Source organism: Rhagoletis zephyria, unplaced genomic scaffold, assembly GCF_001687245.7.
Source record: "Rhagoletis zephyria isolate East Lansing unplaced genomic scaffold, Rhagoletis_zephyria_1.1 Rzeph_scaffold_00381, whole genome shotgun sequence".
NCBI classification, from domain to species: Eukaryota; Metazoa; Arthropoda; class Insecta; order Diptera; family Tephritidae; genus Rhagoletis; species Rhagoletis zephyria.
Window position 1 is genome coordinate 156576 of NW_016157465.1, and position 16122 is coordinate 172697.

The 16122-nt window shown below is 36.0% G+C and overlaps 1 protein-coding gene across 1 annotated transcript; it reads right to left on the reverse strand.

The window, feature by feature from the left end:
• Positions 1–8368: 8368 nt before the first annotated feature.
• Positions 8369–12611, reverse strand: Ir41a (Ionotropic receptor 41a). The gene is made up of 11 exons (XM_017611230.1): positions 12554–12611; positions 12226–12476; positions 12000–12156; positions 11636–11883; positions 11409–11544; positions 9852–9960; positions 9713–9790; positions 9301–9648; positions 9119–9221; positions 8907–9015; positions 8369–8845 (listed from the first exon to the last, which is right to left on the reverse strand). The coding sequence occupies exons 1-11, from the start codon at positions 12609–12611 to the stop codon at positions 8412–8414; spliced, it is 2031 nt and encodes a 676-aa protein (XP_017466719.1). The 3' UTR covers positions 8369–8411.
• Positions 12612–16122: the final 3511 nt, after the last annotated feature.

Sequence of the window (16122 nt, forward strand, 5' to 3'; positions counted from 1 at the left end):
TCGAACCGAACACTGATTTTGGTAATAAAATTCAATGATTTGCAAGCGTTGCTCGTTAGTAAGTCTATTCATGATGAAATGTCAAAGCATACTGAGCATCTTTCTCTTTGACACCATGTCTGAAATCCCACGTGATCTGTCAAATACTAATGCATGAAAATCCTAACCTCAAAAAAATCACCCGTTATGTACGTTGCATTGACAAATTGTCGCACATAGGGAATCCAACGATCACCGACCGCCGAAGTGTGCAATGCAGCATAAAAACACAAGTCAACACTCAGACACAATCTGCAAACAATCAGCACTAATTTAGCCAACAATATACCATTAGATCGCACCACCTCACAATAAGCAAAAAAAAAACAGGTCCGCCTGCACTAGGGTGCCCATCGAAAATGCTTTGTTTTGGAAATTTCAAGATCCTACCCCCCAATTTTATTCGTTGTTGTGAGAAATATTATTGCCAATTTTTATAGATTTAAAAAAAAAAAAGATCATTTAGATGTCGCGACCGGTCGTTTTAAGTCAGAAATTAGGGTTTTGTAGACTTATGAGTTTTTGAATGACTATTTTTGATTTGATTTCAAAGACCGAACATGATCTGAGAAGAGGATATACACGCCTTTAAAATGGCATATAATAATCTATTGTCGGACTAGTCTGGTTGGGATTTTTTATCGGGTAAATTAAAAAAATACCCATATTTCTCTTAATTTTTTAAATTTCGACCATCGATAATTTCTACAATTTCAAATTATGGAGTGCTATCTAAAATTAAATAAATTAAAATTGGGGGTAGGGTCTCGAAATTTCAAAAAAAAGCATTTTCGATGGGCACCCTAGCCTGCACCCTTGCGTCTACTGCGTAAACTTTTACTAAGAAAGTTTTTTAATTATTCGAATCCCCAGTTTCACCAATCAATTTTAAAATTTATCTTTGAACCTATTTTATTTTTTATGAATAACAAAATTTTTTATTTTCGAATGCAGACAAAAATAAAATTCGAAACTGCCTTGGAAAATTACTTTAGAAGCAGGCGAGTAGTACAGCGAACTTTTGTTTTTGTTTACTTGTAAGGTGGTGCAGTCTAATGTACATGTAGTACCACAGCTGATGGCATATCTGAGACCGACTACGTGCGCATGCGCAAGCCAAATTCACACATTGTCACAGCGCTGCAGCGCCGATTGTTACACTTGTTTACTGTTATCGTCGGCACTTGCAACTTTCAAAATGCATGCAACATTTTTATGCCGCAAGGAGGGAGGCGCTCACTTTGCTGTGCTGCGCTGCATTCACTTACATACTTACTGTTTTCTTTTTTTCTTCTTTTCTTGCGCGTCACTCGTCTGCGGATTGACATGATTTTATATTGTCGACGATACAATGCACAAAATATTCCCATCACTTGTGCATAAAAACAGTTGAGTAAATTTGTGATTGAATGCCGGTATAATGATGTAGTGTTATTTTGTTTCGTATTTTTTTTATTATTATTTGAATGAATGCCACTTTCATGCAGCGAATGAATGAATGGTGTGATTGTTGTTGCTTTTGACAACCGTTGCACTTGCACCGCAAAAATTCGCACTTATTGCACTCTTGACATGCTGGTCCAGTGCTCTGCGCGCGGTAAACAAAAAAAAAAAAAAGTTTAGCTACCCATAAATTAAGTTTTATGCATGTACCAGCAAATGATACTCGAGCGCAGATAACTTACATGCATTTATATATTTTCGTGCATGCATTTGTATGCAAACAGACTTATGAATGTTTTTACGAATAAACCCATTTTTTTTTTGCTTTATCTGTTTGCTGGTGTCGTGAAATTTTTTTAATGGACGCCTGGCTCATCGTTACTTTCAATCACTGTTGTTATGAATTTATTACACTTTTCTTTTATTTGTTTTATTTTTTGTTTGTAGATTTGTATTTATGTACACATCTGTCGGTGGTTTTGTCAGCATTCAATGCCCTTTTTATTGCGAAAATTTCGCAATCAAAGTTTTATATGCGCTTTTTGGGGTTTTTATCTTTTTTTTGTTTTTCGCTATTTTTGTTGGAGTACTTTAAATGCAAATTTTTGCGCTTTAAGTTCCCACTCTCGTGCGACTATTGGGCAAGAGGGCAATGGGCTTATGCGACAAGTTCTGCGGCAAGTTACCCATACGTATTTGCATTTTTGCAGTTGATGAGTAAAATTGGTATTCAAAGTGAAATGAGATGAGGTATCTTAAATTTAACGTAAAAAATACTCACAATTATTTATGCTCATGCTTCAGTGTTTGGCAGAATGCAGATCAGTACTTTCCGACGGAGATAAAATATACTATTGCCTAGGAGTCTAATTAACTTTAGTAAACAATGCAGGTTCAACCTTTCAAATGAAATAGTAATGCGATGTCGATATTCTTTCGACTCACGACTTTCTACCGTCCACGAATTGGAGCGCTAAGTGTTGCGTAATGTTTTAAGGTTTTCTTGTTTTCTATCGTTTTCTCTTTCAATTTTTGGTCTGTTATGCCTCGTCAAAAATTCCATTTACTAGGCGCTATCGCCGTGTTATTGCAACCGACGCCAATTGAAAATGTCAAGTGAAACCAAGTCCAACTCCTCCAGGTATTTCCATCGCAAAATAAGTCTTCGTCTTCCTCTGGTCACATTCCTTCAAAAATCTGCGCTGGCCGTTAGCAAAGGAAGCTGTCGCATCCGAACCCTTCTGCACTTTTTCATTTTGTTATGGTTTCGTATATGCCGAGTTCCAAATTCAGCGCACAACCAGAACCTATCTATGTCACTAATGTAGAATAGTCGTTTGAAAGTATTGCTCCATATATCCGTCTGATTTTTAGACATGGTCTAGGCTATATTGACTTTAAGGGCATCGTTCACCAGCGAACTATTTGCATAGACCTACATCTTGCGTGGTTAAATCTCACTGCATTGGTAGCCAATTCACTCCACCCCTGCGAGAGGCAACCATACTCTTAAATCGTTTACCACATGTCACCGTTCTGCAACGATCGCCGTTGACGTTCTACTTCGTTTTCATGCATTACACATTGGACCTCGTGTGTGTTCATGCCGCTCCGTATACCAAAACTTGAATCCTCTTCCAAACGCTTTGAAGCTCAGTCAGCACAAACGACGTTTCTATGATCATTAATATTGGGCTCTTGCCCCAGTTGTATCCTGTACGGTTGAAGACCCAATTTCTTATGCAAAAGTCAGCGATATAATGTTTGCCAAGGGCCGATTTCTCTTGCACATCGTTTGTCTACCTCTAATTCCCGTGTCCGGACCTTCTTTCATGGACAGCGTCAGTGTTCTCGGCCTATCTGGCTTTCCTTCAAATTAGGGGTCTTAGCGGACTGCTTAGGGAAACAGTAATCTCCAATGCAGTCAAGGTGATTTGGCCTCAGTGATCCAGTAATAAACAAGAGATTAGACATATGATGTTGAGACAACATGGCCGTCAGAAGCTACCAATATGAGCGGAAAGAGACGACAATCAGTGGCACATAAATTACGATGTTTAACAACACGAAATCGCGCGCCGGCAGCACTTTGAGCATAAAATAAAAACATTGCCAACATATAAGGCAATTGGTCTGCCTGTTTCGAGTTATCTCATCGGGAAGTAAGAGGATATAGGAGCAGTGCTGCGAAATAGTTACATAACATCAAGCCATTTCTGACTGTCATTCTACGCACGGCAGAAGACTTTCTTCAGACAAGCTATCAACAGCATTCACCGAGAGACATTCACCTCTCTCATTATCATCTCTTCACGGGAATGCTATCCTCGCAGATGTATTTAGCATATGTCTCGAAGAACTTCAGGCGCATCGAGAAACCCACAAAACCCTTGGGCAATTGCATTCCGAATACTGTAGCAGGTGAAACTTCTGCTTGTCCATATTTGGCCCTAAAATGCCCAAGATACGCCCATGACACCCGCTACTTCTTCTGCTGCGCCCAAAAACAGTCTCAACTAACACCACTCTCGCTCTGATCCGGTATCATAAAAAGCTTGGGATTTACGATATAAATTACTCTAGGTAGGGTTGCTAAAAGCAACAGCAACAAAAGGCACACATGTATTAATATTATTGAAACAAATCCTGGTGAATCGGAAACCTAAGAAATAGCACGACCCTTCCTGAAGAGTGCAATTGGAGACTAATTTGTCCTCGACTCAGCTCTTGGGGATGCAATCGACCCTAACGATTTAATGCACTTAAATGGCAAAATTTCATTCGCGTTGTCGGCGCCACAGATTGGGTACTGTGTAACAAAGGAAAATTACTCGCGGGGCGCCGGTACAAATCTTATCAAGCGACAGTCGCTTTTCATACTTGTTCGGATAAGAAAGGTAACAACTAGACTCTCCACAAGATAATTTGGAAAAAAAATAGAATGGGGAAACTGGTGAATGTGCCTTCGGAACTGTTCTCGGAGTTATTCTGGACTAGTTGCATGTTTTTCAGGAAAATTATCGATATACATATATTTTTTATTTTGTAAGTAGCACTTAACTACATTTGGTGCTCATTAGTGTACTATCCAAAGGCCAATAACAATATGTACATATGTATGCGTTTGCATAGCCAGCCGCACTGATAGTCATCACCAATGTCTGCTCAGTCAAGCTTTCTTTTACTGGGTCATGGTCATTTGTGAGGTGCGAAAAAGCAAAAAACAAAAAAAAAAAAAAAACAAAAAAATTAAGAAAAAGTAAGAGAAAATACTTCAGAAAAAACTCTTTAGCAATTACGGTGAAATTTTTGTATACGAAAGCATAAACAGCAGAACGGACAACGTCCAGCAGACCTCCGGCTAATGAGCTTTTGGCCAGCAGTTGGCACATGATTGAAAGGTTAATATGCATAGTAAGCCTCTAAACTCGTCTGCACGTAAGCTAGTTAAGGTTTTGCTTTTGCTTTAGACAAAAATAGCGACTACCAAAAAGGAAGCACTTTCATTGCGTTACGGTAGCGTTTTTCGCTGTCACAAGAAAAAATAATAAAAAAAAGAATACGAATGGAGCTTCAAGCAAAATGTGTTTGCTTGCCAAAGACTATGGTGTGGCATTCCTTCAACAGTCAAAAATATGCGTTAACATGCATATTCATTTATTTGAGTTATAGTACCTATGCATATATTTTTGCATAATACATACTTGTACTGAGTGCATGAATTATGAATTGTTTGCATGCCAAACACATCGCTGGCACTTTTTTATGGGCTTCTGCAAACTAAATATGAATCGCATTGCACGCATGCGCAGAGAAATGATAACAAAAACACATACATACATATGTACATTAGACCGTACCACCTTACAAGCAAACAAAAAAAATGTACTTCGTACACCACTTAAGCTAAGCTAAAAAAAAAAAATTACTTAACCGAATCCAAGGATCGGTCGCCTTTTTAAACCTTCTCGAGAAGACAAATTTTTCCAAAGTTTATTAACCTCAAATTCTCCATTCTATTTAGTACTTATACACCAGATCATCTCAAAAAATAAAATTGAAATCAAATTTTTTTAAATATCTAGTTCTACTGGAACAATCAAATGGCAAAACGGTGTAAGCTTAAAAAATTTCCATAAAAATATTAAAAAAAAAAATTTTTTAATTTTCAACGGAATTGTAATAATGGGATTTTTGATGCTGTAGAGTGGTATAAGAAAAACATGAATAACTGAACCTAAACTATTCCGATTTAGAAAATATTTTTATTCATAAAAAACTCCATTTTCAAATCGGTCCAGCTCACGTAAATCTTAGTATTTTTCCGAGATATTTTGGTAGATGTTTAAAAATAAAAAAAGATTTTGCAATCCCAACGGAAAAACCGCAATGTTTTTTGGTGATGCAGTCTAATGTACATACTTATATGTATGTATGTGTATTTACCTCACTGCAATGACACTTTCGTTATGCATTCATTCGGTCTTACTGAACGACTCCGTCGTTTTTGCTGCCAATTATGCACTCATTGAATTTTTAATTACTCGCTGACTATTTAGTTTGTTGGTTAGTTAGTCACTTGAGCGAATTGTGCTTAGCTTTAGCTACAACGTTCGGAATAAAATTGTTGTTGTAATAATTTCGACAACAACAACAACAACTAACGAATGCCATCTAATAATAATGATATGAAATTATTTAAGTAAGAAAAATAAATTTCTTATTGTTCGTCTTTGTAGCGTGTACCCGTCAGTCATTCGCTTTTTATTGCTAACAACAACAAGCCAGGATAGGCGGCCTGTCTTTATGTCGAATTGCCGAGGGCTATATTTACCTGTATATATGTACGAGTATTACAAAAACGTTTGTGACGTTTTTGATGGCTGACGTTTTCGAGAGTCGTTGCCTGCTTGCCATTTTTGTGTTTAAGTTTCACTTTCAATTCTGCAAATAATTGTCTTTTTTATTTAAATAATTAAAATAATTTTTGTTCGTAATCTTCAACACATAATGATTATTACAACATACTCGTACAATGTCAAAATTACAGCATAGAAAGTTATCAAATAACGTTATGTTTGAGGTTAAGTTGAATTTGCTTGAAGCAATGATTTTTTTTATACTCGAAAGCTTTTGCCATAAAAGCATGAAGAGATATGGCTTTGTCATAGCATTAGAAGCTTTATTAACCGGTTACATAACTATAAGGGTGTGGCTTCAAAATGGCTAAAATTTGTTAATTCCTTGTCAACAGCTTGACAAACTACTCCTCTTAACCAACCAACCAATCCTTCCTTTAAGTCACTTTTTCAAAGAAATTCCGCCTGTCTTAATAGACGACGAGCAGCTTTTGGTGATATATTTATCAGTTTTACTTTGACCCTCACTCAACATTTTAATCTACTTACATATATGTATACATATAAGAGGATGAGATAAAGAAGATTAATGATGGGAACATAACTTCTGAACAGAGAGTACCAGAAAGTTCTCATTTAAAGGATTCAGATTTCGCTACCATGTCAAACTATCGAATGTGAAAATGGGTAGTTTTCAGCAGAGCAAAAAAAAACGGCTGTAAAAAATTTTGTTGTCATTAGGAAATAGTGTGGGAGTCGACACTTTGTTAAAGCCAGTATCCTCTGTTTCTAATAAGACTAAAAATTTTAAGATTTTTTCTATGCATTCATTTAAATAAGTACAGGCTGTTTTTTTTACTTTATATGGATCAGCGTGAGCTTTTCTCTACCTGCACCTCAAGTTATCTATCACTTCTCAAAATCCGCCTGGGAAAAGCGTTTTGAAGAAAGTGAAAATCCTTGGAATATTGGCTAAATTGGTTGGAGTAAAAAGTCAGCCATTGTGTGGCTAATTCCAATCTCACTTTAAGACAACCTAAGACTCAGATTTCAGCTTGGCTTTCCCCTTTGATAGCGCAACTTGCATTAGCATTACTTATCTTTTAAAATAGTTATGAAATATTTGTATTCAATTCTAATTGAACTAATTTTTAATTACACAAAATTTCATACTTTCGGATACGTTTTGATGTAGATATGTATGCAATAACTGCAATTCGTATTTAGCTTCGCTGAGGAATTTCACTTTCGCTTTTTAGGCACATAAATCAGTTTGCTAGTATATTTCAATATAAATGTGTGTCTGAAGAACTTTCTTTGGAGAGCATTAGTTGCAATCGAGAAAGAGACGAATGTCTAAAAATAAATTACTAGCAGAATGGAATTAACGTTACGGACTTAGCTCCAGAAAGTAAAAGGTGACGATTGGGCAACAAAATTAATGTGTCTTGCTTTCCTGCTTTTAACCAATATGCATCACTTATCGTATCTACTTTTCGGTGACAGTGATATTGTAAGCTAATTTAATTATCTTTATGATACTATGGACTTCTAGTTATAATAATCTGTTGCATTTCGTTAAAAGGACTTATATCTAGATAGCCCATTTTCCCTTTAAAGCAATATTTCATTGGTTTCCCAAACAATATTTTAAGGATTAACTAGTCATAGTTGTAGTTTAGATGCCCTTTCAATAGAAATATAAAGGGAAACTTATAATATAAGTTGTTTTAATGAAATGCAAGAAATATGTCTGCGTCAAAAATATGAATACCCTTTTTATTTATTATTTTCCATATCATTTTTTTCTTTTAATATTTTCCATTCAAGAGTAAAAACCAGTAGAATCAATTTTGTCAATTTCACATAGAACTCGGAACAATCGATAAATACCAAAAAATGTTCATCTAAATTTATTTCTCTGCTTAGTCTCCTTTTATGGGTATCAATACTACCGGCTATAGCTAAAATCCCTTATGTACTTTATTTAGCTGTGCTTTTAAATACTATATTTAGAGTGCCTTTAAGTACTACTAAGCCATACTACATATTATTCTCTCAATTTTGTTTTCAATACATTTCTCCAATACTCTGCTCACCAACTCCATTCTTAGCTGATTCCTTAGACCGTTTCATACGTGCAAATAACAATTCTCCCATGAAAGCCAACGTTGCAAAGACTATGCCCAACAACCATAACAACAACATGCCCACAAAGTTCGACATGCCCAACTTAACCGGTCCAATATCCTCCAAGTTGGCATACTGTGAAGCCAGTAGTATCTTCTGTATATTGCCATCCAAATAGTCAGCAACAATGCGCCACTCCCAAAACTTATCGAAGCCAGATGAGTGCCACATGTAAACCATTTCGTTGAAACGTTCCAACATTGGCCACATACGTGAGGTGAATGCGACTGTGTACTGGAAGTAGATATCTTCCACCATAATTTTCATTCTATCTAAAACGCTGCTAGTCAAATGATCCTGCACGGCGAAGTGTCCTAGCAAAGGATCGCTACGCATTATATAATTATGAAATATTTACTCAAACACAAAATTTACCAAAGGGTAAACGTTCAATAGTGAAGCCCATTCCCCCGGTTTCGGCCAACTTTATCAGCTCTTCTTCGCTGTGTATGGCGTAATTGCGCAACAAACCCTGTATAAGTTCCTGCAAATTCAAAATTCATAAAAAAATAAAAAAGTCAATGCCTTGCAACACTTATATTTATATCATAAAATACTGATCCGCTTAGCGATCAGGGCCACCTTACGCTGTCATCATCCCTAATAGCTGCCACCCATGCCTCGGAATCACCGGCCCACTTGAGCTGGAAAGCATAAAGGCGTTCCACGGAGTCTGCTGCCTGTCCGAAGCTTAGAAAAACTTTCTTATACATGCAAAGCTCTTAAAATTTGTTTGTATGTATGTACATATTTAACTTCACAACCTTACCTAGGTACCGTGAGTATGCTGGAGAGTCCACCGCCATAAATGCTCGTTATGACAATGTCATTCAGGAAACATGCGAAAAGCATTATCCGCAGTGGCGTAAAACCCACCATGATGCCCTTACTCGATTGCGAGACAAACAGCAGCAATGTTGTCGAGAAGGCATACTCAAAATTATGCCACCAACTTGTCTTCGTTGTTGAGGGCAAACGTTCGCTCAGTGAGTAAATTACCGGACGAAGATGGTCTATGAAGAGGAGAGCTAGAATTTCAACGCACAAGCAAGCGAACACAAAAGCCCATAATGCCGGCTGAAAAGGTTCGATGGGTAGTAGCCAACTGGCCAAGCGTCTGTAATTTATGAGCAATTACAAATTCAAACAAAAAAAAAATAAAAAATTTATGAATCACTCACTTGGGTGCTGGCACCACGCAAGTTATACCTGAGCGTCCAATATACATTGACATATCCAATGCCAAATAATCAGAGTACCTTTATAGTTGTAATCACATTAGTATTTACATAGGTACACTTCCCCAATCCTTAAACTTACCACGTATACATAGCGCTTATGCCCACTTCAGCTTTGCCCTTAGCTAACATGCCCAAAGTGGCCTCTCCAGTCATATTCCTGTAAGCAATACCCCAGTCATCGACATCCGCTGGAAAGGAGAATAAATTTCGATTCTTTTTACTGTATCCCCCTGACTGTCTCAGTTAAATATCCCTGCAGAAAATCGAGAACTTGGTGCTTTGGGTGTTATTTTGAAAGTTCTATTTTTAAATGTGACTGCTGAATATTATGGTAGTGTAGAAAGGAGTAAATCGACGTAGTCTATGACGGTTGCATGTTGAATTCGTTTAGTACAGGAATGTAAGCAGATTTAATAAGACAGTTGAATTTTCAAAGGGAATGCGATGTGTAATGAGTTAACCTGATCGAAGTAATCAGTCTGGCCTCCTGACTAACCCGTAACGTATTTAACAGAACTCAGCGTAGATCATCGCCGGCCGTTTGCTTGCGGAGAGTAGGAAAATTCAAGATTCTTGTATGCGCTTGGAGTTGCTCTCTTCCGCTTTATAAAGAGCTTAATCGCAGATTAACTCTACATAACTAAGTCGGAAATGAAAAACGAAGAAATTGAGATGCCACTCCCTAACTTTATTTTCGTATTACTGCCCATTTGCCCCCATTCCAATAATTTTCGCCATTTTTAATCGGTCGTAAGTTAGAATCACCCTTTGCAGAGCCACAGAGTCTATTTTCTTGTGACCTGGTACCCACTCCAGCTGAATCTCGTTGTACCTACCAGCTGAATTCAGTTTCTCAATGCTCTCAAAGACTAAAGAGCGAAATACACCACACAAGCGGTTTGACAAACCAAGCGAAATTTCCCTTTGCTTCAAGCCATTTGTGCTGTGTATGGGGGTGTTTGAAGGTTTGACGGCGGTTTGTCAAACCTTCAAACACCCCCATACACAGCACAAATGGCTTGAAGCAAAGGGAAATTTCGCTTGGTTTGTCAAACCGCTTGTGTGGTGTATTTCGCTCTTAAGTCTCCGCAAGTCTTGGCAAAAAAAATAATTAAACGACTCGTGATTTTTCGAGACTTCGAGATTTTCTCAAACATTTTTTCCAGATTTTACGGGTTGTTCAATAGGGTTTTAAAACATTCCATGATTTTCAACATTTTTCGGGAACCTTTCGAAAATTTTTGAGATTTTTTAAGTTTATCTCGGCCACTTTAGCCTTTATTTTGTTTGTAACGAAATTCTAAAATTGAAAAGGCAAAATCACGCTTTATAGCATAAAAAATTTAAACTGTTTCCGTTTTTACTTAACAAGTCTTTAGTTTACTATGTTTTCTATTTTTTGGCTTTAATTGAAAAAGTTTAGCGTTGGTGTTGACAAATAAACTGCACTTTTTAACGACAGAATTTATGTTTTTAAATCAAACACTGCATTGACTTTTTGTAATAAACCAAAATTGTTTTAAATTACATTGATGCAATTTCAAAATAGCTCTTTGCTTTTCACACGTACTATACCAAACGACTCTACCCATGGGCCTAAATTACTAAACAAATATTATGCAGTTGATACACTTACATTTATCAATATCTATCGAACAATTGTACATTTCGCAGAAGGTCTTCAATATTCTGGCCTCCGTGCCATCGATTTTGACATCGCCATTAGTATCGTTGGGTGCAAAAGCTCTGTCATGCGAAGGTGCGCCGGGATACTTAAAATAAAACAAATCAAAAATATCAAATGAAACCACAAAATCTTCAAAAATAATTTCATATTAAAGAGATAAGCTAATTTTGTCTTACATATTCCAAAATAACATCCGGCCGATAGTCGAAAGCTGCTAAAATCACTTCACGTCCTTGCAGATTTTTCAACTTATCCGGGAAAAGATTGCTGCCGTGTAGAAAATTGTTGCCAGAGGCATTGAAACGATCAAGCGAATAAATTTCTTTAGGATTCTCAGCTCTTGGACCGACAAATTTATTTGTTTTCAAATCGAAAATTTCAGGATTCGCATTAGATCGCTCAATAAGAAGTATGGCGGATTGATCTGTGGTGTATGAAGGAAAATATTCGCTTAGATTAAGAATTGGGCGGAAGGAAAATGACGCGTGCATATGCATGTTTCAGTCGTTTTCTTTTGACTAACACACAACCAATACCCACCTTCAAAAAATCGATGCTGAAAGACAACTTCTTGTAATGCATTCTCATTGTAGACGAATACAAATTTATTGCTTAATGAACGCCAAATTGAATAGCGACTGGCATTTATAATCGCTTCAATGAAAATTGGTATATCCATTTGAAAGGCAATGAAACTCTGAAATGGAAGAGGTATAAAAACAAAAGCTCTACTCTTCTTTAGCTAATCGCAAAACAAAAAACCCACCTCACAATGTGACTTTTCTATTGACAAAGTCAACTTTTCCACAAATGGATTCAATGCCACATAATCATTGAGTAGCTCTTCGCGTTTGGCTGCAAAATCTACAACATCTTCAACAAAAGATGCTTCCAAATCACGCAAGCGGATGTTTATGATTGCACCGGCTGGTGGATTGATATTCTCCCAGTTGATTGAAAAGTTTTCATTCTCAGACCAAATAATGCAAGTTGTGGTGGACGATAGATAGTTTTGCACTGCGGAACAATATTTATTTATTTAAAGTGAGTAAAGCAAATTTGTCTTTAAATTAAAACACAGCCAAGTCACTAACTTAACACATTAAACATTCTGGTCCAATACAAGCTGAGTAGATATTTTTCCGGCAACATTTTTGTTTAAAAAAACATTCACGAAAACTTTAAAATTTCTTCTACGGCTCTAGCAGAACTGCTTTTTATAGGCATCCTGGCTGGTATCATAAGTAAATTTATTACAAGACGTCGTAAAACCTTACAAGCAAAATTATAAATGTTGCGAAATCGAGTGTGTTTACGAAACAATTATTTTGCCTGCATACGCCAAGTTAATAAAGTCATTAGCAATTTTGATAGTTGTCAAATTGCCAAGCAAATAGCGTAAAAGTGGTTTGAAATGGTTGTTAAATAATTCACAATTCTTCCTATTTAAATGTAGATTGATGACAACAAAAAATTTCGTAATAATACGGGTATATGTGCAGTTACATACAGTGGCCTATTTGTGTGTTTAAATAGTTTAAAGGAATCCCTGCAGTAAAAGTTATAAGTTCTGAATTAGTTTACTACAAATTTTCTTTGTAGCTGCCTAGTTCATCGAAATGTCACATGTCGATGGCCCCGAGCCAGTTAATCTCAACAGGTCGATAGCCATAGCCGATACTTTCGGTTCGATATCGTGTCCCTCGTCTTTACTTGTATTTGTTATGCACAAAATTACGCTTGTCGCAAATTTTCCTGTAACCAGTATCCACTTGTGTGCATGCAGTTGTTGTTTTTTTTTTTAATAATGAAAATCCTCCCAACTTGACGCCAAAGGTTCTTTCTCCATTTTTTTACATTTTCGTTTATATTTTAAATAGCACTGCGAATTTGTTATCTTTTTATCGCGATGAGTTTGCTTGGTAGATAAAATGAATTAAAATAAAATCGGAGAAATGTAAACATATATACATATATATATGAGCCAATGTATGGTTGCACATAGCACTGGTTGGTTTTTGCTTTTGATAAGTGAATTTACATAATAACTTTCTGTTCAACTTGCTTATTCATTCAAAATTTGAGGATTCACATTTCAGCAGTTTTAGTAAACGAATTTTTCGTCGCGAGAAAATCAAATAACTGAGTGAAAAATAAAATCAGTAGCAGAAATACATATATAGAATGAATTCAACGCAATTTGTGGGATGTAGTTCTAAGGTAATGTATAACGCTAAACTCAATACATATATGTATGTACATTAAGGGGTATTACTCTCCATCCAAAAAAAAAAAATAAATCGGTACTGGTTTTCCATCGTAATTATGAAATCTTTTATATTTTGAAACTTCCGCCAAATTGTTTCAGAGAAATATTATAATTTACGTGAACGGGACCAATTTCAAAATATGTACCTCAAAAAATTATAAATAAAATGTATTTTTAAAAATATTTTTTTTTTTTGCACAAATTCTCTTCTGTTGATTAGGACGTCTGCATAAAATCCTTAAGAAATTTTATAAAATTTTTTTATATACAAACATACTTTCTAATCGCTTCAGCTTACGTAAATCATAATATTTTTCCCAAAATATACATTTCATAATTCCGTTGAAAAAATCGCAACTTTACTTCTTGAGGCAGCCTAATGTACAAGTATTAGAAATGTGAAATTTTTTTCATTCTTTTCATACTGAAGCTAAGTATATACTTTTTTAAATTTTTGTGAAAGTAATAATTAACTACTACACTTGTAAAGAAACCTTTTTTTGTGCATCGAAAAAATCTGCAAATTAAAATCAGTAAATCAAACTAAAAAATTCATAATTTAGGATCAGCAATTATACCTACATATGTACATATATTTGCCATAAACCAGCCATCGGTCACAGTTAAGGTAAAAAAATTCCAGCTTAAGTGTCTAAAAAGCAGATAATTATTTTAAATAAGCGTTTAAAACTAAACTGAGAGCATATTTGTTAAAATTTACTGCCATCATTTTAGGCAAGCATCTGTAATTGATTTTCAAAATGTGTGTGTGTGTGTGAAAACAAAAACGGTTAAAAGTAGCAGCTGTAAAATTATTTTCACGTACTTAAATATATATTAAAAAAAGCCGAAATTTACAGCCACTTTCGCTAGGCCGGTTGACGCGCCAGCGGCGGATGGATGCTCTACAAAGTTCAAATGCGCTGCATGGCATTTAAAAAAGGGCTAATGGTAAAAGAAAGATGCCTTTGATTTGTATGCACTTCACACTTTGAAGCTGTGTTTTTGCGGCTTAAGTTATAAATAAAAGTAAAATGTGTTTATAAAGCTGATGTCACATAAAACTTTTGCTTCGCTTTACGTGACAGATTCGCTTTGACAGATAAGATGAATTGTATGAAAATGCACAAAGCATGCCACATAAATCGTTGAAGCGGCAGCGCGAAGCGAAAAGATGGTCAACTCCCATCTTTTTGCGCGCTTTGACAATCAGCCGGTTTAATATTTATTTTGTTTCGTCCAAATTCGGGTTTTCATGCAGAAACATAAAACTTAATTACATTGCTGATAATTTTAAATCAAAATAATTAAAATCCACAGCAACTTTGATGAGTAAAAAAGCGGTACAACATTGTTTTCTTGGCGTTCATTGTGGCATACCTTTTGCGTCTGGCGCTTTGCTGGCAAAGTTATAAATGTCACGCAAAGCTACAAAGTTTTATCTGGCATCAGCTTAAGTATGCAGGTGCGTCATGTGGCTGTCGGTTTGCAGCTACCAGCCTCCAGACGCCAGCTGTCAGTCATGGCCTCAAGTTATGCCCAGTGGCAGTAAAAAAATACAGCAACAACTAGTGGAATCAGTGGCAGTAATAACACTTCACAAGTTTTTTCTTGTAACGGGTGATTTTTTAAGAGCTTGATAACTTTTTTTTTAAAAAAAACGCATAAAATTTGCAAAATCTCATCGGTTCTTTATTTGAAACGTTAGATTGGTCCATGACATTTACTTTTTGAAGATAATTTCATTTAAATGTTGACCGCGGCTGCGTCTTAGGTGGTCCATTCGGAAAGTCCAATTTTGGGCAACTTTTTCGAGCATTTCGGCCGGAATAGCCCGAATTTCTTCGGAAATGTTGTCTTCCAAAGCTGGAATAGTTGCTGGCTTATTTCTGTAGACTTTAGACTTGACGTAGCCCCACAAAAAATAGTCTAAAGGCGTCAAATCGCATGATCTTGGTGGCCAACTTACCGGTCCATTTCTTGAGATGAATTGTTCTCCGAAGTTTTCCCTCAAAATGGCCATAGAATCGCGAGCTGTGTGGCATGTAGCGCNTGTATTTGTTATTTGTATACTACCTTATCTTCGAAATCGTCGTAATAATTAATATTTAACTACTAGCCAAGTACTACGAATAAACCTACCACAGCGCTGGTAAAAAACGAAAGGGAAAGGCTAAATGTATAAAAATAGCGCGGTCATAAATATATCGCTAAATACTTATCACATGTACATACATATCTGTCTGGTTAGCTACTCTTTTTTTTTGTTTTCTGTTTAAAATAATTATTTTTATTATCTGCCTTTTCTCAAAGAAAACCAGCACATATGTATGTATATAAATGAAATAACGGGTGATTTTTTAAGAGCTTGATAACTTTTTTTTTAAAAAAAAC